The sequence below is a fragment of the Neovison vison genome, chromosome 1 (genome assembly GCF_020171115.1).
Source record: "Neovison vison isolate M4711 chromosome 1, ASM_NN_V1, whole genome shotgun sequence".
Taxonomy (NCBI): Eukaryota; Metazoa; Chordata; class Mammalia; order Carnivora; family Mustelidae; genus Neogale; species Neogale vison.
In genome coordinates, this window is record NC_058091.1 from 42,252,838 (window position 1) to 42,275,745 (window position 22,908).

The window sequence follows — 22,908 nt, forward strand, 5'->3', positions numbered from 1 at the left end:
GTGTATTTTGTGCTACTCTTATAACATCTGAAAATTTATTTCTGATAAATCTACCAAATCAAACTGTCTAGTGCCTTGATATCTTACATGATAGTTGGCCATAACTGTATCACATAATGACACAGCACGAAATGACAGTGATGATGTTCAGAAATAAGAAAAAATGGCTTTGAGAAGTTTTTACCTGTATATCAAACACAATGAAGGTTCTTATCAGTAGACATTCAAAAGTTCTTAATTTACTTTTTTCTGTGAGAAACACAGGGCATGTTAAATTTGTATCATTTACTCAGCCATCCATCTCCAAGTTCCACCCCAGTTCCTCCTTACAGATTTCTTATATACAGTCATAGTTACATTATCTAAAATAATGTCAAATGCTATGAGTGATGCTTGGCACATAGTAGCTTCTAATATAGCTACAACAGTAGCTATATTAGTAGCTACTAATATAACAATGCTATAGAATATATATTATAATAATATTATGTAGCTATAATAGTAGCTACTAATATAGCTACTATGTGTTGCTGGTGGTTGTTGCTGTTGCCGCTGCTGTTATTATTATTTCATGTCTGACAAGTGAATCTTTGTATGTCTGTCATATGCCCTTTAGAAATTCTCAAGTATGATTTGCTTTAGTTGCTCAACCCAGTGATCCCACAAGGGAAAATGTCTAATATGCAATGCATCTTCTATATTACATTTTTCTTATTTGGACAAAACAGGCAAATCACCTTAGAAGTGATTGAACTGATCACAAATATGTTTATAATATTATGTGTGTGTGTATACCTGTAGGTAAAAGTTACCAAGTAATTATCTGAAGTGGCAAATGTTGAAAACAAATTAATTTTTGATCACTTCATCACAAAGGTAACACTGACTAAAACAGCCCCTTCTCATATTTCATTACCTTCAGACTGTGGGAAATCACTTGCAATATTATTAAAGTATTTCACTATATATTTTATTTTTATAGTAATGAATCTGATATTCTCTACTCTCCTTTGGTTTCTTATATATCGTCCATATATCATTCATTCCATTCACTTAAAGCATCGTCTTCATTTCCAGGTATTTCTGTTGGTGATTGGTCAAGAGAAGTTGAATCTTTGTATCTTGTTGAACTCAGCTCAGACTGTATCTCAGTTGTTGAGGCTTTTTCTCCCCAGAAAGACTTGACTGCCCCCCTGGAGAAAAAACAGAAACAAAACAAAAGTCCATCAAGTACTGAAAACCAGGGGCACCTGGGTGGCTCAGTGGGTTAAGCCTCTGCCTTTAGCTCAAGTCATGATCTCAGTGTCCTGGGATGGAGCCCCGCATCAGGCTCTCTGGTCAGCGGGGAGCCTGTTTCCCCCTCTCTGTGTCAAATAATAAATAAAAATCTTAAAAAAAAAAGAACTGAAAACCCAAACTAAGTAGATATATATAATTTTCTATATTTAGAAGTGCCTCCTTAGTCATAATTTATTTTTAGTTTGTGGTGTATCCACATGGTAGTAGACGAGTCCTCAGACTGTACTCATGTAAGTGTTAGAAATATTCTTTTAAAAAAATGAATTGGGGCACCTGGGTGGCTCAGTTGGTTAAGTCTCTGCCTTCAGCTCAGGTCATGGTCCCAGGGTCCTGGGATCAAGCCCCACACTGGGCTCCTTGCTCAGTAGGGAGCCTGCTTCTCCCCTGCTTGTTTCTGCTTGCTCTGTGTCTCTCTCCCTTCCTCTCTCTGCATTAAATAAATAAAATCTTTTAAAAAATTAGAGTAGGTTACACTAACCAAGTTTTAGAGTTATGAAAACTACAACTGAACAATACACATATTCATTCAAAACTTTTTTTGCAATTACTATGTAAAATTATAAACATTGCACATATTTCTCTCTCATGGTGGAAAGCAAGTCATGAGCTCAGGTAGCCTGATGTAGAATAGTTGCAGGAGGTATACAGGGTGTTGGACTGTTTCAAGACACATGTGGGAGGCCTCATGGTCAGGGATATGGTTTCATCAAACAAGCAGGGAGGCGAGGACAACAAGGAGGACATCAAGTAAGGGTGATGACCCAGTTCAATCCTTCACCTACCAGTTTATAATTATGAAGATAAGTATAAAGATCACGAATATACAGATAATAACTCCTATGGTCAGCACAAAAACTAGGACTGCATCAGTATCTGGTCGGCTTGATCTTTTCATTTGCAATTCTAGAGAAAAAACACACACCTGATGATTATTACCACTGGAAAAAAAAGAGAGATATATCTAAATGGAAACTTTATAGTTAAAAAAAAACTGAAAAGATTTTAAACACAGAAGAATTAGTGGAAAGAAACTTATTATTAGTAAACTTGCTCATCACCTTTGAAATGTCCTTTTCAAACATGAAGTCAAAAGAATTGAACAATGAACATCCTGTACTCCCACCAACTAGACACTACCATCAACATTTTATTATCCATTTACCCATCCTTCTAAAAATTCATTGACCCATCTTATTTTTCAATGCATTTCAACATAATTTGCTAATGTCTGCACTCTTCCCATAAAAATCTTCAACAGGCATATCAAACAAGTTCAATACTTGCTTACATTTTTTCTTTTGAAGTAAAATTTATGATCAATTGCACAAAGATTTTAAGTTATATTTACTTAGTTTTGGCAAATGCAAACACACATATGTAATTCAAACCCTATGAAGATACAGAATATTGCTATAACCCATCAACTTCCTTGAGCCCCTCTCAGTTAATTCCTGACACATCTTCCGGAGGGAACTACTCTACTGATTTTCTTTTCCATCACAGATTAGTTCTGCCTATTTTAGAACTTCATAGGAATGGAAACATACACTATGTATTCCTTTTTGTGAGGCTTTTTTACTCAGTCTGTTTTAAAGATTCACCCATAATTTTGCATGTATCAATAGTTTTTCTTTTTTGTAGGTGAGTAGTATTCCAATTTGTTTATTCATTCTTCTACTGATGGACATGACATCTAGGCCATTGCAGCTTTAAGCCATTATAAACAAACTTCTATGAATATTTTTATGCAAGTTGTTTGCAAACATACATTTTTCACTTCTCTTAAATACCTAAGGGTGGAACTGCTGGGTCATAGGGTAGAGTTACACTTTAGTTTTCTAAGAAACTCTAAGATCTTTGTCCAAACTGATTGTACTGGTTATACATGTTTTGTGAATTTTTTTCTCTTAGGTTTTAGCTTGCATATTCATTTTTCTAATGATTTCTTTTAATGGACTAAAGTTTTTTAATTTTGATGAAGCCTAATTTATCCATGTTCCCTTCTATGGTGACTGTTTTCTGAGTCATAACTAAGTAACCCTTGCCTATTCCAGTATCATGCAGATTTTCTCCTATGTTTCCATTTTAAAGATATATGGTTTTAGATTTTACATTTAGAACAATGACATATCTCTAATTTTTATATATGTTGTAAGATAGAGTTTGCAGTTTAATTTTATGCAAATATCCACACAACACTTTTAAATTATTCTTTCTCAAATCTTTCTGCTCTTCCTGCAAATAAGTCTATTTAAGAGATAGTCAGTCTATTGTATGTATTATAACAGTGCTACATTTTAAATTGGTGAAAAACCAATTTGCATCAAATATTACTTACTTTACCAATTATATAGCTTTCTTGTGGTTCTTCTCGGTCCCCCAAATTATAGGATCCTAAAGAATTTGTATGGAGAGGGACCAGAGAGACCACCAGATGGAACTACTGAATTACACAGACAAGTGAACCAACATTCAGGTCCATTTAATGATTTCCCAAGCTATGTTTTATATATTGTAATATTTTAATTTTGGTAAGTACCACTCTACCAGAAGCAGTTTCCTATGTGGGCAATCTCAATTCTTATTTGTCTGGATTTTCGTTCTACTCTTTAAACACCATGGAGTACAATTTTTCATTTTCCTTAGTAATTCCAGCACTATAAACTCAATTAGTGATCTCACTAAATAGTTCCAAGTGTGACAGAGAAATCACATCATATTTATATTCCAACATTGCTGGATTTTTCAAATCTTGTTTTTTATATAATTTTAGATTGACAGAAGCAATGAGGGTTTTTTTGTTTGTTTGTTTTTAAGCTAAAATGAAAGACACTTTTAGGATTAAAACCTGAGAAGAATAAATGCAAAATTCCATTCCATTTATTCACTACCCTATAATACTAGCCATGAAAGGATAAAGAGTGAGAGGTATAAAGATTTTACTTTATTCAAGGGTAGTCTTCTTACAAGGATCACTTTTATATCTAGACTACTTTTATACCTAAAAAAAAAAAAATGGGCTGCATTTCCTTTTGAAATTTTTAAATGAAAAATAGACTGAATTTCAATATTCTCACTTCTTAAGAAAACAAAGCTAAGGTTTACATTAGTTTTCTAGGGCCACAATAAAAGAGTACCACAAACTGGGTGACTTAAAGACAACAGAAATTTTTTGTCTCATCGTTCATGAGGCTAAAAGTCTGAATGCAAGGTATTGGTAAGGCCACCCTCACTCCAAAGGCTCTGGTGGTCTTCCTTCCTTTCTTCTTCCTACTTCTGGTGGCCCTGGATGTTCCCTTATGGCTTATGGCAACATAACTCCAGTCTCTGCCTCTGTTTTCACATGGCTGTCTTCTCCCTGTGTGTCTTTGTGGCTTCATATGACATTCTCTTCTCTCTCGTTCTGTATTTGTGTCCAAATTTCCCTCTTCTTATAAGGACACCAGTCATAGTGAATTAAAGACTCTATTCTAGTACGTATGACCTTATCTTAACTGAACAAATCACATCTGCAATGATTCTATTTCCAAACATAGTCACATTCTGAGGTTCTAGGAGTTAGGACTTGAGAAGGGAGACACAATTCAATTCATAACAATGCCTAATTATAAAGACAACCATTGTGGAAGTGAAAAATCTGATGTATAGAGGATGGATAGGAAATTTTCATTAACTAAACCATACTTACCCTAAAGATATTTCAATTGTGTACTTGTTTCAAGGCAGTACCATACTGTGCTGACATTTATAGACAAAATATCTGTTTGATGTCCAAACAGCCAAAAGGGTATATCATAGTGGTATTCCCAATTGTCATTTTTAAAAGAAACTAACTGATACCAAAGTGTTCTAGAAACATTTTGTCATTTAACCAGATTATGTTCTGAGATGACAGAGCTAACCCACCAGCCTTGGACTGCTACAAGAGAGAAGTCGGGAGTTGGGGGAAACCGGAGGGGGGGGACGAACCATGAGAGACTGTGGACTCTGAGAAACAAGCTGAGGGTTTTGGAGGGAAGAGGGGTGGGGGGTTGGGTGAGCCTGGTGATATGTACTAAGGAGGGCACATATTGCATGGAGCACTGGGTGTGATGCATAAACAATGAATCTTGGAACACTGAAAAAATAAAATAAAGTAAAAAAAAAAAAAAAACAACCCAAAAATGTATTATGAGCTGCCAAGGCAAAATAAATAAATAAATAAATAAATAAATAAATTTTTAAAAAGAGAGAAGTCAACTTTGTTTCATTTAAGGGCTTCTTCTCCTACCCACTTAAGCCCCCATGTTGCATCACCACTTCCTCATATCAGGGAGATCATATGATAGTTGTCTTTCTCTGCTTGACTTAGGATCTGTGTTCTAGCCCTTAGCTTACACACTGTCAAATGCATATTGACTTCTATGAAACAAACTGAGGATTATTGGAGGGGAAGGGAGTGGTGGGAATGGGGTAACTGGGTGATGGGCATTAAGGAGAGCATGTGATGTAAAGAGCACTGGGTGTTATATGCAACTGATGCATCAATGAACACTACCTCTGAGACTAATAATATACTATATGTTAACTAAATTTAACTAAAATAAAGTAAAATTTAAAAAAAAATCTTCCAATCACATGAGGAGCTATGATCCTAATAAGGACTAGGCTGTGGGGACAAAAACCGAGAATGGCTCCCAAAAAGTTTTAACACATTGAACTAGTACTCACTGAGGTATTTTTCAGTTTGATGAGGTTTGGTCCTTTCTTGCCTTTTTTAGCACTTTATTGAAATTATTCTTATAATAACACTTGATATCTCAACTTAAGATTATGAGCTTTCACATGAATTTTTTTTTAAAGATAGTAAAAACATTAAAGAAACTTATAGTTTATTTTTAAAAGTCAGCCCTGAAACACTTTAGCTTATTTCCATTTTAATAAAAAGTGTTATGCTGAAAGATGTTTCTAAACTATAGCATAAATTCTTTATTTGGGATTGAGAAAAAGCATCAAGAAATCCATGAATTCTCTTAAAAAATAGCTTTTAGCATATTTATGTGGGTATTTTTCTGGGAAAAACCTCCTGAGCCTTGATTGGATTCTCAATGGAACTTGTGACCAAACCCCCTCATACCTTCAACAACAATGACAACCGTAATAAAATGGTTAAGAGCAAAATGGACAAAGAGAAATAATGGGATATATTAGATATCGTAGTCTAAACTGAAAGGACATGCACACGGATCCATTTTGCAAGGCAAGCACCGTTTCTCACATATAAAATTATACTCAAGATTTGTTTTTTATGACATATATTGAGGGCTGCATTATTATTTCATCAAGAAATATTTTCTTCAAGTGAATAATTTTTAAAGAACCATGTTTGGATGTTTCTTAATTTTATTATTTTACTATATCAAAAATTTTGTAAACATCCATGAGGATTCCATGTATCCATTTTCACTTTTGTGATAGAAGTAAGAGATTATAAGTCAAGTTAGAGCACTGTTCTTTGGAGATGCTTCAGGAATGCACTGAGTTCCCCAAAGGGAAACACATCTGACTCTACTTTGTGAAAAAGAAATTAAGCACCACCTTGTAGAAAGTCTAAATGATATAAACCAGTGGTTTCCCAGAGGTTGTCTCCAAACCAGCAATACCTAGGAACTTATTAGAAATGTAAACTATTGTGTCACCTCACCCTAGATCTACTGAATCAGAAACTCTGGGAGTGGGGCTATCAGTCTGGTTCAAGGAGCCCTCCAGATGATTTTGTTGCTTTTTAGAATTTGATATAAGCAAACCAAAACATTACTGGGCACTTACCACTTGTTGTATAGACTGTGAATTTCACAGATGCTATTATTTCATTATTATCCACGGTAGAACACTCAAAAACCGAGGGATGAACTTCCCTGCGTACTTCCAGGATTGCTGAATCATTTGCAAGGATAATGGGTTGCTATTTAAAAAGAAAAAAAAAAAAGTGCCAACATTCTTCATGTAAACTTAAGATCAGGAAACAATTTATTTCCCATAAGGAAAGAATAGTCATTATCTCTCAATCTAGGACAAAAATTAATTATGCACATGGATTTTAGAGTCAGACAATCCAGACATCAATAATCCTACCACTTCTGCCTGTGTGACCCAGGACAAGATACGCTCTGCTTCTCAGTTGCTTATCTGTAAAATGCATATAATGATAAGGATTACCTCACAGATCGTTATGTGGGTTAAAAGAAACTGTAGTGCTTGAGTTGTCTGATATTTAATAAGCCCTCCATTAATGTTAGCTATTATTATCATCATCCAATTTCTATACATACAAAAAAAACTTTGCTTCCAAAATAGAATACTTTATATAAAAGGGATGTTTTTAAATTCTGATAATAGCTGACCTCAAGACATGTGTACAGTTTCAGCCCCACTTAATAATGCAATTATTATTGCATTAAAATCCAATTCAATTAAAATCTCAATAATAATAAAGTTGTAAGATTTTAACTTCATTTTTTCAAACTGCTTCTAAAGAGAGAGTTTTCTGATAGCCATCAAGCACTGGGAAAAAAATTTCATCACTCACTAGCAATCACCACGTTACATATGTTTATTACTTACTTGGTCTGGCCTTAGAAGTTTCCAAATATATTTGAAGCGATTTACAGGAGATGTATGAATACATGCTAGTCTAACACTTTCAAGACTTTCTGAAACTGGTCTACCCCCTAAAAACAAGAAAAATTAAATACATATATACCATTAGGCATTATAAATTGTTTTATACAAAGGTTACTTTTAAAATCCACTTTCAGTGTTAAAATCAACTATATGCTGGACATTCTCAAAATTATTATTGAGGGTTTCAATGTAGACGAGTAGAGAGGAGTGATGGCTGCAAAGCAAAGTCACCAAAAGAAGCGGGTGGGAAATACAATAGCTGTGTGTTCCTTCAGCAGAAAATATGGCAAGGGCATCCAGTTTAGTGATGTATTAGATTAAACTTTGAGATCTGCTAGTGGCTTTCAGTTTACTGGTTAGGGACCACACCCCTGCCCCACCCTGACTAGAGATAATGAAATCTCAAAGTAGTATAATATGATAAAGAACAGCTTTCAAAGTTCCCAATTTAAAGTTTGCCAATCTACTCATAAAATACCATTACCAAAGTGTCAAAAGTGTTTCACCATAGGACAGCCTTGACCAGAGACCCTGAATATAAGAAGCTTCCAGTGTATTATGGAGACTATATGTTAAATTTTAGACATCACTGACAAATGTAAGGCAAAGGCAGAAGGTACTCTGAGCTTTAACTGTCCAGAGAAGTGGAATTTTAAGTTTTATTATAATTTCCTTTCAATATATCAATTTCTCAATTCCTTCCACCCATGGCAACCTGAGGTTAAGGCTATTTCCCCAGAGTAAAGTCTTCCCCTCATCTCCCTCCAATACAGAGTCCAACTCACAGCCACAATCTACTGGTCCACGGCATTCTTCTACCCGTACAATACACTTGGATTCACCTCCAGGGCATCCATTTGTTAGTATGACTTCTCTGATACCAACACCTTTGGTGAAAGAAATCAGCAAATGTTAAGAAAAATTCATTCCACTTCCTTTACTTTTCCATCTAGATCTTTTTTGAGACTCTTCTTCTAACTTCAAAAGTTAAATTCCTAAATTCAGAGTGATAATACTTAGAATATTTTTATTTCCCTCACTTTGAATTATTTCATAAAACAGCATTTCTCAAAGTGAGTTACATGAAACACTAGTTCCTCTAGTTGTCACCATAAGAAAAAGGATTCCAAAATTATACACATTGAAAATGATACATTAACTAAAATTAAATTTTCCTCTTTATTACAGGATTTTGGGGGAACTTTTTAATATGCTAGTAAATTAATGAGCTATTCTGTGTGAAGTTGCATAGATCTAAGATGTAAAATTTTTAGATTTTTAACACCCTTAAAATCAGAAATCAGAATTTATCTTAGAATTGACAGCATGTGACAAATAGGCAGCATTTCTCCTTTTTTAGAGGTGTATAAAATATGCTTCTCATAGCTGATGATATTCTTGGATTTGATGAAATATAGTAAGATGCAGGGTCTCCCAAATTTGTCTGGCCAAGGAAGTTTTAGAAGTGGTCTTGGACCTTTGAAGGACATTCCAAAAATCACATTTTAAAACATAAATAAGGGGATCCTGGGGGGCTCAATGAGTTAAGCCTCTGCCTTGGGCTCAGGTCATGATCTCAGGGTCCTGGGATCCAGCCCTGCATCGGGCTCTCTGCTCAGTGGGGAGCCTGATTGCCTCTCTCTCTCTGCCTGCTGCTCTGCCTACTTGTGCGCTCTCTCTCTTAAATAATTTTTAAAAACTTTTAAAATACAAATATATGCTTTTTAATATTTAGGTTGCTAAGATTGCTGTATTAAATAAAGGAGGACAAACTATTAATGACCAAATTTCAATTTCTATCAAGATAATCTCTTGAGTGCTATGGTGAGTGCTGTGAAGTGTATAAGCCTGAGGATTCACAGACCTGTACCCTTGGGGCAATAATACATTATATGTTAATTTAAAAAAATCAATCACATGCTCCACCAGCTGAGCCAGCCAGGTGCCCCTAAATTGTAATAAATGTTGTCAAATAGCCTGAAATTATATTTTATTTGTTTGCATGTTCCAATAAAACCTTATTTATGGGGAAAAAGTAAGATACTCTCTTGAGAATTACCACATTTTTTTATAACAAGAAATCAAGTCTTTACTAAAGATCTCAGCTCTCCACTGGGTTTGCTTTTCACCACAGAATTAAGGAACATGATAAAATGTCCTATCTTGGCAAACATGTCCTATAGCAAGTGACCTGTGATAAGAGAATGTAGCCACAGGCTAAGGAACAATCCATCTTGATTTCCCTGTCTACCAGATTCCCTTTTTCAGGCCCTAAAAATGTTAATCATAAACCCATTCTCCCATCTAAGTACTAACCAGGCCCGACCCTGCCTAGCTTCCGAGATCAGACGAGATCAGGGTGTTCAGGGTGGTACAGCTGTAGACATAAACCCATTCTTAAGGGCAAGGGAGAGTTGAAGCCTAGAGATGACTTAAAACAGTGCTTCTCAAACTTTAGAGTGCATGCAATCACCTGTGAATCTTATTAACAGGCAAATTCTGATTCAGTAGGTCTGGAGTTGGTTCTGAGATTCTGCATTTCTAACAAGCTCCCAGATGATAATGATGCAGCTGGTCTGTGAACCAAACTTTGAGTAGCAAAGGAGAGGACTCTACATGAGATAAGGAGATCAAAGGTTGGAAGAAGAAAGATCTCTTTTCTTTTTAATTTTTCAGTTATAATTCCAGTATAGTTAACATACAGTGTCATATTAGCTTCAGGTGTACAATATAATGATTCAACAATTCTATACATTACTCAGTGATCATCATAAGTGTACTCTTTGAGGAAAGATCTCTTTTGATTAAAAGAGATGCCTAAGAATGGCTGCAGTATAGCATCACTTGAATTTATAAAAAGTACCTCTCTAGATGCACAGCCTTATTCTGAAATGCATAAATATTTTCCAAGCAAGTTTATTTATGAATTTATTTAGCCAAATGCAGTTCATTGCGATAATGTGTGTAGGTGTGAGATTTTCTGTAACTCCAAGTAACACTAAAAATCTGCCTGGATATTCCAGAAAAAGAAAACTTTTTGACTGCTAGAATACTGTTTTGAGAGTTCAATAGAATTTTCAACTAAGTTCTTTTGTTCCTCTAAATAGTTGTTTTAAACTGAAAATATTTTAAAATATTTTAGATGTAAAATGTTGCCTTTTAAGATATCTTTCTCCATAGAATTTATCAGCATCTGACATATTATATGTTTTAATATTACTGTTTTGGGTTTTTTTATTATGCTCAGTCAACCAACATACATCATTAGTTTTTGATGTAGTGCTCAATGATTCATTAGTTGTGTATAACACCAAGTGCTCATCACAACACATATCCTCCTTAATAACCATCACCTGGTTACCCATCCTCCTTACCCCCACCTCCCTTCCGTAACCCTCAGTTTGTTTCCCAGAGTCAAGAGTCTCTCATGGTTTGTCTCCCTCTCTGATTTCTTCCCATTTGGTTCCCCCCCTTCCCCCGTGGTCCTCTGCGCTACTCCTTACGTTTCACATATAAGTGAAACCATATGATAATTGCCTTTCTCTGCTTGACTTATCTCATTAGCATAATACACTCCAGTTCCTTCCATGTCAATGCATATGGTAATATTCATCCTTTCTGATGGCTGGGTAATATTCCATTGTATATACAAACCACATCTTCATCCATTCATCTGTTGAAGGACATCTTGGCTCTTTCCACAGTTTGGCTATTTTGGACATTGCTGCTATGAACATTGGGGTGCATATGCCCTTTCTTTTCACTAATCTATATCTTTGGAGTAAATATCCAGTAGTACAATTGCTGGGTCGTAGGGTAGCTCTACACTTCTTGAGGAACCTCTATACTGTTTTCCAGAGTGGCTATACCAGCTTATGTTCCCACCAACAGTGTAGCAGGGTTCTCCTTTCTCCACATCCTTGTCCACATTTGTTGTTTCCTATCTTGTTAATTTTTGTCATTCTAACTGGTGGAAGGTGGTATCTCATCGTTGTTTTGATTTGTATTTTCCTGATGTCTAGTGATGTTGAACATTTTTTCAGGTGTCAGTTAGCCAGTCATATGTTCTCTTTGGAGAAGTGTCTATTCATGTCTTCTGCCCATTTCTTGACTGGATTATTTGTTTTGTGGGTGCTAAGTTTAAGAAGTTCTTTAAAGATCTTGGATACCAGCCCTTTATCTGAAGTGTCTTTTGCAAATATCTTCTTCCATTCCGTGTTGCCTCTTAGTTTTGTTGACTGTCTCCTTTGCTGTACAAGAGCCTATCATCTTGAAGTTCCAAAAGTTCATGTTTGCTTTTGTTTCCCTTGCCTTTGGGGATATGTCTTGAAAGAAGTCGCTATGGCCGATGTCAAAGAAGTTACTGCCTATGTTCTCCACTAGGATTTTGATGGATTCATGTCTCACATTTAGATCTTTCATTCATTTTGAGTTTATCTTTGTGTATGGTGTAAGAGAATGGTCTAGTTTCACTCCTCTGTATGTGACTTTCCAGTTTTCCCAGCACCACTTATTGAAGAAACAGTCTTTTTTTCCATTGGATATTCTTTCCTGCTTGTTGAAAATTTGTTGAGGGTCCATTTCTGCACTGTCTATTCTGTTCCATTGATCTTTGTTTCTGTTTTTGTGCCAAAACCATGCTGTCTTGATGATTAAATTTTGTAACAGAGCTTGAAGTCAGGCATTGTGATGCCCCCAGATTCGATTTTCTTTTTCAACAATCCCCTGGCAATTCAGAGTCTTTCTGGCTCCATACAAATTTTAAGATTGTTCCACATTCATGAAAAAATTTGACAGTATTTTGATGGGGATTGCAATGTGTAGATTGCCCTGGACAGCATAGATATTTTAACAATGTTTACTCTTCCAATCCATGAACGTAGAATACTTTTCCATCTCTTTGTGTCTCCCTCCATTTCTTTCATTAAGTGTCCTGTAGCTTCCAGAGTATAGATCCTTTACCTCTTTGGTTAGGTTTCCTCCTGGGTATCTCATGGGTTCTGGTGCTATTACAAATGGAATCAATTCCTTAATTTCTATTTCTTCAGCTTAATTTTTGGTGTATAGAAATGCAACTGATTTCTGTTATGCAATTGATTTTGTTATCTGCCACATTGCTGAATTACTATATGAGTTCTAGTAACGTTGGAGTGGAGTCTTCTGGGTTTTCCACATAAAGTATCATGTCATCTTTGCCAATTTGAATGCCTTTTATTTCTTTTTGTTGTCTGATTGCTAGGACTTCTAGTACTATGTTAAACAATAATGGTGAGATTGGGCATCCCTACTGTATTCCTGACCTTAAGGGAAAAGCTTTCAGTTTTTCCCCAATGAGAATGGCATTTGCTGTGGACTTTTCATAGACGGCTTTTATGATATTGAGGCATGTTCCCTCTATCCCTATATTTTGAAGAGTTTTAATCAGGAAAGAATAATGTATTTTGTCAAATGCTTTTTCTGCATCAACTGAGAGGATCATATGGTTCTTGTTTTTTTTCTTTTATTAATGTGCTCTATCATGTTGATTAATTTCTGAATGTTGAACCATACTTGCATCCCAGGAATATATCCCACCTGTTGTGTTGAATAATTCCTTTTGGAAGGAACTCAAAAACTTGGAAGTTAAAGAACATCTGCTAAGGAATAAGTGGGTCAACCAGGAAATTAAAGAAGAACTTGAACAATTTATTGAAACTAATTAGAATGAAAACACAATGGTCCAAAACCTATGGGACACTGCAAAGGTGGTCCTAAGAGGGAAATTCATAGCCATCCAAACATCTCTCAAAAAATTAGAAAAATTCCAAATGCATAAGCTAATCTTACATGTAAAGGACCTGGGGAAAGAATAGCAAATAAGGCCTAAACCAAGAAGGAGAAGAGAAATAATAAAGATTAGACAGAAATCAATGAAATATAAACCAAAAAACAGTAGAACAGGTCAATGAAACTAGAACCTGGTTCTTTGAAAGAATTAATAAGATTGATAAACCTCTGGCCAGACTTATCCAAAAGAAAAGGGAAAGGACCCAAATTAATAAAATCATGAATAGAAAGGGGAGAGATCATGACTAACACAAAGGAAATAAAAACAATTATTAGAAATTATTACCAGCAACTATATGATAACAAATTAATCAATCTAGAAGAAATGGATGCATTCCTGGAAACTTATAAATTACCAAGACTGAAACAGGAAGAAATAGACAATCTGAACAGACCAATAACCAGCAAGGAAATTGAAGTAGTAATCAAAAACCTCCCAAAAAACCAGAGTTCAGGGCCAGATGACTCCCTGGGGAATTCTACCTAACATTTAAAGAAGAAATAACACCTATTCTACTGAAGCTGTTTCAAAAAAATAGAAGCAGAAGGAAAACCTTCAAATTCATTTTATGAGGCCAGTTTTAATACTATTTTTTGTCTTTGCCCCTATATACACTCCTTGAAGGCAAGGAGTTTCCTCTGCTTTGTTCTAGCTTCTAAAACAATACATGACACATAGTAGGCAAAATTCAAAACATCATTTGATGAATGAATAAATATATAATTTCTGAAATACATCTTTAAATAATAGAGTAATACAACAAAAATTACTAGAACTCCCATAAAAATAATTCTGTGAAATTTCTCAAGGCAGCAAAGTAAATTACAAATGAATATTCACAAGTTTATTACATGTATTCTTCTAATTTGTGACTGACCCACTAAGGGTAAAGTAAAAATTGGGTTTAAAATTATCTCAAGGGACCGAAAGTAGAATAATGATTGTCAGGGACTGAGGGGAGGGGAGAACAGAGAGTTAGTGTTTAATGGGTATGGAGGTTTTACTTCAGGATAATGAAAAAGTTCTGGAGATGGTTGGAGGTAATGGTTACACAACAATATGAACATGTTTAATGTCATTGAGTTGAATATTTAAAAATGGTTAAAGTACTAAGTTTTATGTTAGATTTATTTTGCCACACTAAAAATATGTTAACTCAAATATAAATAATTCAGGTATATTTCTTTAAAAAATCATCTGCTCTAGGTCTGCATGGATTTTTCTGTCTTCTTACCATTCGGTTTCTGTCTTTCCCTAACTTCACTATCCTTTTTCCAAGGCAGTTCTATTTAGAATAAACTTAATTTCATTGTGAATTATCTATTGTCTTCTCAGTAGTTCTCAAAGTGGTTGTCAAAAGATAGTCTTCTAACCAGCAGCATCAGCTTTATTTGTGAACTTGTTTAGAAATACAAATTCTTGGGTCCTCCAAAGGCCTAGTGAGTTAGTAACTCTGGGGTAGGTCCAGCAGTCTGTGTTTTAACAAGCCGTGTAGGCACTTGGGGTGAACACTTAAGTTTGAGAAACACTGGTCTATTATAGTATGTGTAGCCTTAATCCCACCCCCATTTAAGAGACTTTATGTCCAGTTTCCATTCATGTCATAGTTTTTTAATATTGTCTTCCCCCCCAAAAGCTAATACCTCTTTTCTCCAAGACATAACATATGAATTGGAGAAATGTAGATTTTAGAAGAGACTATTACAAATAGGCAAGTTTCTTGATTTGCCACACAGTGTGTGGGAAGACATCTGTGAGATGCATCAGAAGATCCTTCAGCTTCTGAACATCTGTGAGATAAAGTTTTTCTTGGTGAAGGCAGTTTATGCCAAAAAAAAAAAAAATATATATATATATATATATATATATATATATATATATATATGGACTGGCTTAAAATAAGACAGGTTGTGAACTGAAAATATCTTACCTTTCAAGTTTTGTGTGTAAATTATAGTTTGAGAGGTAAATGCAAGTACACAAATTACAAACAAAAATTGCCTGTTTTTACCTTCTTCCCCCCCACCAAATATAATATTGTTGATTTATCTGCTCTTTGCTACTTACCACATGTAACGGTGCACATCCCAAATTCTACTTCTTTGACTACTGTCGTATTTGAAACTAAACATAAAGTGCAAAGATACATTATTTAATCATATGAAAACTTCTCAAAGGGAAATACTCTTACTTGAGGATAAAGGATACAAGCACTTATCATATGGAAAGCAGATAGTTTTTAGTTTTATTAAAACAGAAAAGCAATGTTATTCCTACTATATTTTCTATTATTGCTTAAATTAAAAGAAGCTTAAACCTTTGAAATGATGAGTTAAATTAGAAAATATTTTGAAAAGGTCTATATTTAAACTTTTATAAAATTAAAAATAATTTTTTCATCAGCTCAATACATGGTGAGCTAAAGCTCTATAGATCAAAAAAACAAAACAAAACAAAAAGGCTGCCAATCAATTGTGAGGCCCAATTTTTTCTATTCTCTATTTTTTCAGAAAGATTTGAGTGCAACATTTCCATCCAAAAATAAGTCCTTATACCAAATATCCATTAAAATTATGTTGTGGAATGGTTCTACACATTCTTAGATTAAGATGATAAACTATTCCCAAGAATTTATTTCAACACTTTATTTAGCAGGATAATTTAGGAATATAAATGTATTTAAGTAGATAAGTATTGTTGATTTTTAAATCACAAGTTTCTTTGTTTCTAATTGTTCTGAAGTTTGGCATTATTTCCACCAGCTATAGGATATAACCAATTCTTCATAGCAGATTAGAACTAATGTCTCAAAATAAAAAAATATTACATGAGGTGTTAAAATTTTTTTTAAGCATTGTATCCTAAATTAACAATATTACATAGGAAAGTGCAATGGAATTGAAGTCCAAATTGCTGTTTCTACAACTAATCAACTGAGTTTGAGCAAATTACATAAACTCTGTCAAGCCTGGTTAGCTATTCTGCAAAAATTTGGAAAGGAGAACCTATCTTATTTGATGGTTCTCTAATGAGAATATTTGTTAAGAATTAAATGAGACAACATAGGTGAAAACATTCTGTAACTTATTTAGTGCTATAAACCATGCTTAAGATATCATAACTTCACACTCAGTGCACATCACATTTTCCTATTCTGACTTCTGTAAAACAATACCTTCATAAACACTGCTATTCTATACTTACAAGCACCAAATACAGTTCCCTGAATGCATAGTATGCTCTTGATGCATGTATGTTAAATAAATCAATATTGACATTGGGAAATTATTCAGACTATCAAGATCAATTATGAAATGATGTTTTTGCTTGAGACGCCTGGATACTTTGTTGGCACATTATGAGATGTAAATTGAAAGCTTAATCTTGAACATAGAAAACCACAGGTAGTAGAATGAGGTAATACCTTTAGACTGTATAACCTCTTTTCAAAAGTCACTAAAAAACAATTAATCAATCAGCCCTATGTTCACTACCTATGCTACTTTGAGAAAGTTACTTAAGTTCTCCTAACTTCAAAAAAAAGTTGGATTTAATAAGATGATCTCTGAAGTCCGTTTTGGTTTTGAGTGCCCATTAGGTCATTCAATGTCTTCCATTTTTTATGGGAATCCTATCATGGTGGGTCAGAGAAATTACATGTATCCAGACTTTAGTGTTGTATTTGTCAAAATTTTCTGTTATATACCAGAGTAAAAAGGAAAAATATGGTCTGAATGTCAATAAATTTTTATGTGTAACTCATTAAACAGTAATATCCACTGATGCTAACTGGTTAGTGTTAATGTGTAAGGAATGCTGTGTCACAGGATTCTGTCCTATTTAATATTTTTATTAATGACCTGGAAAATACTGGTATCATACTGACTGAGTCCAGAGATTCTGAAAAACTAGGACAGATATAAAATATGTTCAGAGATAAATCTGGCTCTAAAAGTGCCACAGTGGAATACTGCATGAGTCTAACAAAATGAAACCTTAAGGAAGTAAGTCTTGCACATAGAGCTGAAAAGTAACTGTCCCCAAAATATGATAGGCGGTCTTAATTTGATAGAATAGGTGAAAATGAGTGGAGATTTCAATAGTAAGTTCAAAAGGCATCAAGACTGTGAAGAGGCCACCCTAAAAATCTACTTGGTTTTTAGACTTTACTGATAAAAGCCTGTCAGCCATAATGACGGAGATAATGATCCTACACTTTTTTTGTTCTGACCAGATCTTGGAATGTTTTCTTCAATTCTGGACAGCACACTTTAACTGTTGGTACATACCATCAGGGTCCAATATTAATTTTTGAATCCTTTTTTTAAGAGTTAATATATAAGGTTGATCTTTCATAACTTTTATTTTTCCTTAGAGGTGCTCCAAAGAAAATACAGTTATATTTATATAGGATAAAATGTAAAGAATGAAACTCATTCTATTTTGCAATTATTATGTAGATCTATTGTTGGTCCCTTTTATAAATGTAAGGATATAGGTATAGGAGAACTATAAGTCTAAGGGCATAGGTATAGGTATACCCATCAATTTATAAAAGTTATAGAGTATACAAAAAGTATAAAAGGTGTAAAATATATGGGGAAGTATAAGAGGAAGGAGTATAAATCTAACACAATATTTTAGTAATTTTTCCTACATTTTTAACCATTTTGTTATTTCATCATCTATAGTGATGGATTTTTATTATTTCTTATTGATTATTCCCAACTATGTGTTTTTAAAGGATATAATAAATAATATGGAATAATATTGGAATATTAAATATTAGTTATAAAATGGAAGAAAGTTTGGAATTGCCTAGAAGGATGATGAAATTGTAAAATAAATCATAGCTGTTAGATCATCCTTTGTTTTCTTATTTCTTTGCCCCTAGTATTGCATTGTCTTTCAGGAAGATAGAAAAGAACTCTGGAGACACCTTTCTGGAAGTCTTTTTCAGCTTGCATTGAACACAGTTGAAGTTTTTGAATCTTTCTTTCTTTCTTTCTTTCTTTTTTTGGTTCATTAAAGGTAAAAAGGAAATTGACAGAGAAAAAACTTCACAGTTGTTGGATTAATCTGAAGATGAACAGAGAGCAGCACCTTACATGCTGATGATGGTGAAACTGATTGCATAAGCAAAATGAGTGAGAGATGATGGCAACTTAGATGAATATCCTCGATGAATTTTCTCTAACTCAAGAATCAATGAATTAATATTTCACTTCTAAGTATGAAAAGGATATATGGTATTCTCATCTAGTTAGTCTTTCAATAGGAAGGACTTGACCCTGAAATGTTTTGTGAAAAGAAGCTGGACTATACTGTTTTGCTAAAAGGTTATGGACAACATTCTTTCCTCTTTAAAGCTGTTTATCCACCAAAATTTACTTGATAACAGGTTTATAAATGAACAGATCATGATGGCAGGTATGTAAACAAAGGTGACTAAAAGAAAATAGATGATGTAGAAATGAATAAAATTCATTGGACCAATAATTCTAATTATGTTTTTAAGCCTAAAATGAAAACATTTTGTAATCATGGAGTAAACCACATGGTAGTCTCCTGATCAACAAAATGCATAGCTTCACAGTTTTCAAAAGTATTGTATGTTGGCGATGCACAAAGTAATAAACTAGAATCTAGTAGAGATGTACTTGAAGTCTGGAAGCAGTATTTATAAGATGGATACATTCCAGACTCATGCATAACAGTTAGTGAGCATTTAGTTGCTTTCAAAATATCTTTCCCATTTGGGATATATACATCTTCAAAACCAGGAAATATGGAATAAAAATTTGGAGTTTTCCATATTTACATTCTCACTAAAATTTCAAATTTGTTTTCATTAACCTTTTATTCTTACTTTTGTAAATTAATTGTAAAATGCCTTAAAAGTAAAAAAAAAATGTCCATTTGATAGCAAATAGTGATGAAAGTTTTTGCTGGTCCATTGAGAGTTAAAAGGGGCTTTGTCAAATTTTAATAATGGCTCTGGAAATTTTCCAATCTTTACACACCTCCGACTGTTTACAGTTCTGAATTCTCACTCTTCCCAGAAAAAGCAACTGCGCATAAAATTGTACATAGAAAATTCCAAACTTCACAGATCAGGAAACTGAGACGAGGGAATAAGTAACTTGCCTACATTTTAATTTGTATCCAAGACAACATAACTTCATTGCCTGGGTTTAGCTTAAACTCTATTTAGTATTTTACAGGTAGAACAGTTCAATACTAAAACTAATTCAACCACTTTTAAAACTAGAGTGAAGCAACAGCTATTAAATTTTAGAACATGTTTGTTGCCTAGTCTCTTTCACATTTCCAAAGTCAAGGACCTCTCCAAGCTCCTTGTAATGTAATGTTGTGAAGGCAAGGCAAACCTCCACCCCACCATTAACCTCAGATGGCTAATTTCTTTCCATAGCTGAAAATCACTGTCATCAGGAAATAAAAGAAAAGCATATAAATACAACAATAAATACAATTCTATTCTATATGTATAGAAAACGGGAGATTGCCAGGAATATTAAAAGAATCTTGGCTGGGTTATTTACAGGGAAATTGTACAATTTCTACTGATTTCAAAGGCTGCAAACCAGCAGCTGGACTTCTACCTACCAGAATGTGAGTTACTAACCAATAAAACATGTATAATAGCTCGTCAAGTTTTAGTGCTTAATGAGCCATCAGAATAAGGCAAGTTTATGGACCAAGCACAGTCTCATTCTCCAGATACCCAACAAAACCACAGTTGCTTGGAAGTTGAGTGTACAAATCGTACACCACCACACTACAGAGGTGCTCAAGTGTAGACCTGCATGAAACTGACATGGGGCTTCTGGGCAGTTTTGCAGCATTTTGGTCTAAGATGTGTCACAGTAAGGGGAATTCTTAATTCTTTTGAGCTCCAAGCTAAAGAGCAAACGTGGAAAGGAGTAAGACCTCAAGCAATTTGGAACAGGAAAAGAAAATCTACAGTGGGAAAGAAAAACGTGTAACTGCAAGGAGTCAAAATAATTCCCATGGGTGAGAGGTTACTCCCGACTCGTACCCCTTTTAAAAAGCGGGGGGCATCTTTTTCCTTCTCCAGAGCAATATTTAACAGCAATTCTGTAACAACTTTTATGTACATGCTTATTTGTTTTTCTTGCTGTGGCTTGGAGAATTAGCACATTCTGTTCAAGGCCATTAGGCATATGAAAAAAGTATAAATTCGAGGCTGTCTGCAAGAGAGCTCTACGGATAATAACAGGGATAATAATTCTCATTGTCCTCGGATGGAGGGCAGGGCTTTGCCCTCAACTGGCCCCTGTCAAAGAGCCTCCCGCCCTCACCATCCTCCTCAGCCACAGACTGGGCTTCGCTCTCAGCCTCGCTCTCGCTCTCGGCCTCCTCCTCCGCCTCATTCTCGCCCTCGCCCTCGCCCTCGCGGGCCAAGCCGGGATCCTGGGCGGCGGCGGTGGCGTTCGTCCCACAGGCGGACTGCAGGCCCGCCAGGAGCAGCCAGCCGACCGTCAGTAGCAGCCCGCTGGAGCAGCCCGCGCCCCCGGGGCTCATGGTTCTCGGCCCCGACGGCCGACCAAGGCGCAGTCGCAGCCGCCGGCTCCTGACAAGAGGTGCGTCGAAGAGAGGAGCCGCCAGACTCCGAACCCCCGAGCCGCGCCCGGCAACCATTGAGGCGTCACGGCTCGTCACCGGCGAGCAGACGGCTACTTGCGGTCCAAGTGCCGTTGGAACGCGCGCGGGGTCGCCCGTCGCACCTCGTTCGGCACTTCCGACGGCGCCTGGGCCGCGCCGCTTGCTTTCCGGCGTCGCAGGTGCGCGAGCGGCGGCAGCAGCCGCGCGCACGGCCTCCGTTACTAAGCAACCCGCTAGCCACAGCCACTGGCGTTTCTAGCTCACGCTTCTCTCCTGTGAGAGACCTTCGTCCTTCCTACGTGTGCTTCTCCGCAAACCGTATCCCTAGACCCTGAAGCATTCTTCGTGTGCCTTGGTTTCAAATTCCTCGCACAGATTATCCAACTCGTCATGTATCAAGAAGGATTTGTCATAGCCTTATTAAGTACGGTGCCCCAAACTAGATCGTATCTGCAGGAGAGGCTTGATTTGCAGAGGATATAGGAAGCGCTTTCTTTCTCGGATTTGAATCTTTTGTTAGTAATACACGTGAGGGTGTGTTTCTGTTTTAAGATTTTGTGCTGTTTCATCAATTCCATGTGGGGCTTCTTCATGCTAGATTGGGGGATGGGGAGAGAGTGGAAGAGGGGAGCCTGCAACTATTGTCAAGGCTTTTCTACTCCATTCCGTATTTGGATAGCTGATGTTTTGGGAACCAAATCTAGAATGTAACCTTTGTCCCTGTTAATTTCTGTCTTCTTGCTTTTGTGCCTGTTTTTTAAGCCTCGCTGATGTTTTTTTGACCTCTTATTCTGCTGTCTTATATTAGATATTTCACCCAAGTTTGATTTGGGAAATACGTTTCTTTCAGGTCACTAACACAAATGTTAAAAAGCGTAACACGCCAAGAATAAAGTGCTAAGAGGCCACTCTCTGACAATAATCCATTAACCCACACATTGATTTAACCCAAGAATCAATTATTTTACCAAAAAGAAATCCTGTCTTTTGCTAAGGTTGAATCAGACTAGAAGCAAGAATACCTTGGCATTGCCACTTGAATCAGAAAATCTTAGAGGTAAGTACAATTTCCCCCTACCCTCTTAATGGTATTCAGTATCTATATGTCCAATTATATTATAGAAAGAAATGAAATTCCATTAATTTCCTTCCATTGGTGGTGTTAATTTCAACAAGTCTGCTTTAATTAATTCAGGATTCTTTAGTAATAGAAACACAGACTTTTTGAGTCAGAAGTTTAGAAATCCTATAATACTCCAAGCCCCTAATTTTTAAGTAAGGAGATTAAGAACTGGCTGTCCAGTAAATGGCTCAGGTAAGATCATCCAGCAAATTATTATTTTTTAAAGATTTTATTCATTTGACAGAGACAGAGATCACAAGTAGGCAGAGCAACAGGCAGAGAGAGAGGGGGAAGCAGGCTACCTGCTGAGCAGAGAGCCCCATGCAGGGCTTGATCCCAGGACCCTAAG

At 35.6% G+C, this 22,908-nt stretch overlaps 1 protein-coding gene across 1 annotated transcript; it reads right to left on the reverse strand.

The window, feature by feature from the left end:
- Positions 1-1,036: 1,036 nt before the first annotated feature.
- Positions 1,037-21,370, reverse strand: SPACA1 (sperm acrosome associated 1). The gene is made up of 7 exons (XM_044236402.1): positions 21,133-21,370; positions 15,857-15,913; positions 8,748-8,849; positions 7,903-8,009; positions 7,108-7,243; positions 2,082-2,202; positions 1,037-1,193 (listed from the first exon to the last, which is right to left on the reverse strand). The coding sequence occupies exons 1-7, from the start codon at positions 21,353-21,355 to the stop codon at positions 1,037-1,039; spliced, it is 903 nt and encodes a 300-aa protein (XP_044092337.1). The 5' UTR covers positions 21,356-21,370.
- Positions 21,371-22,908: the final 1,538 nt, after the last annotated feature.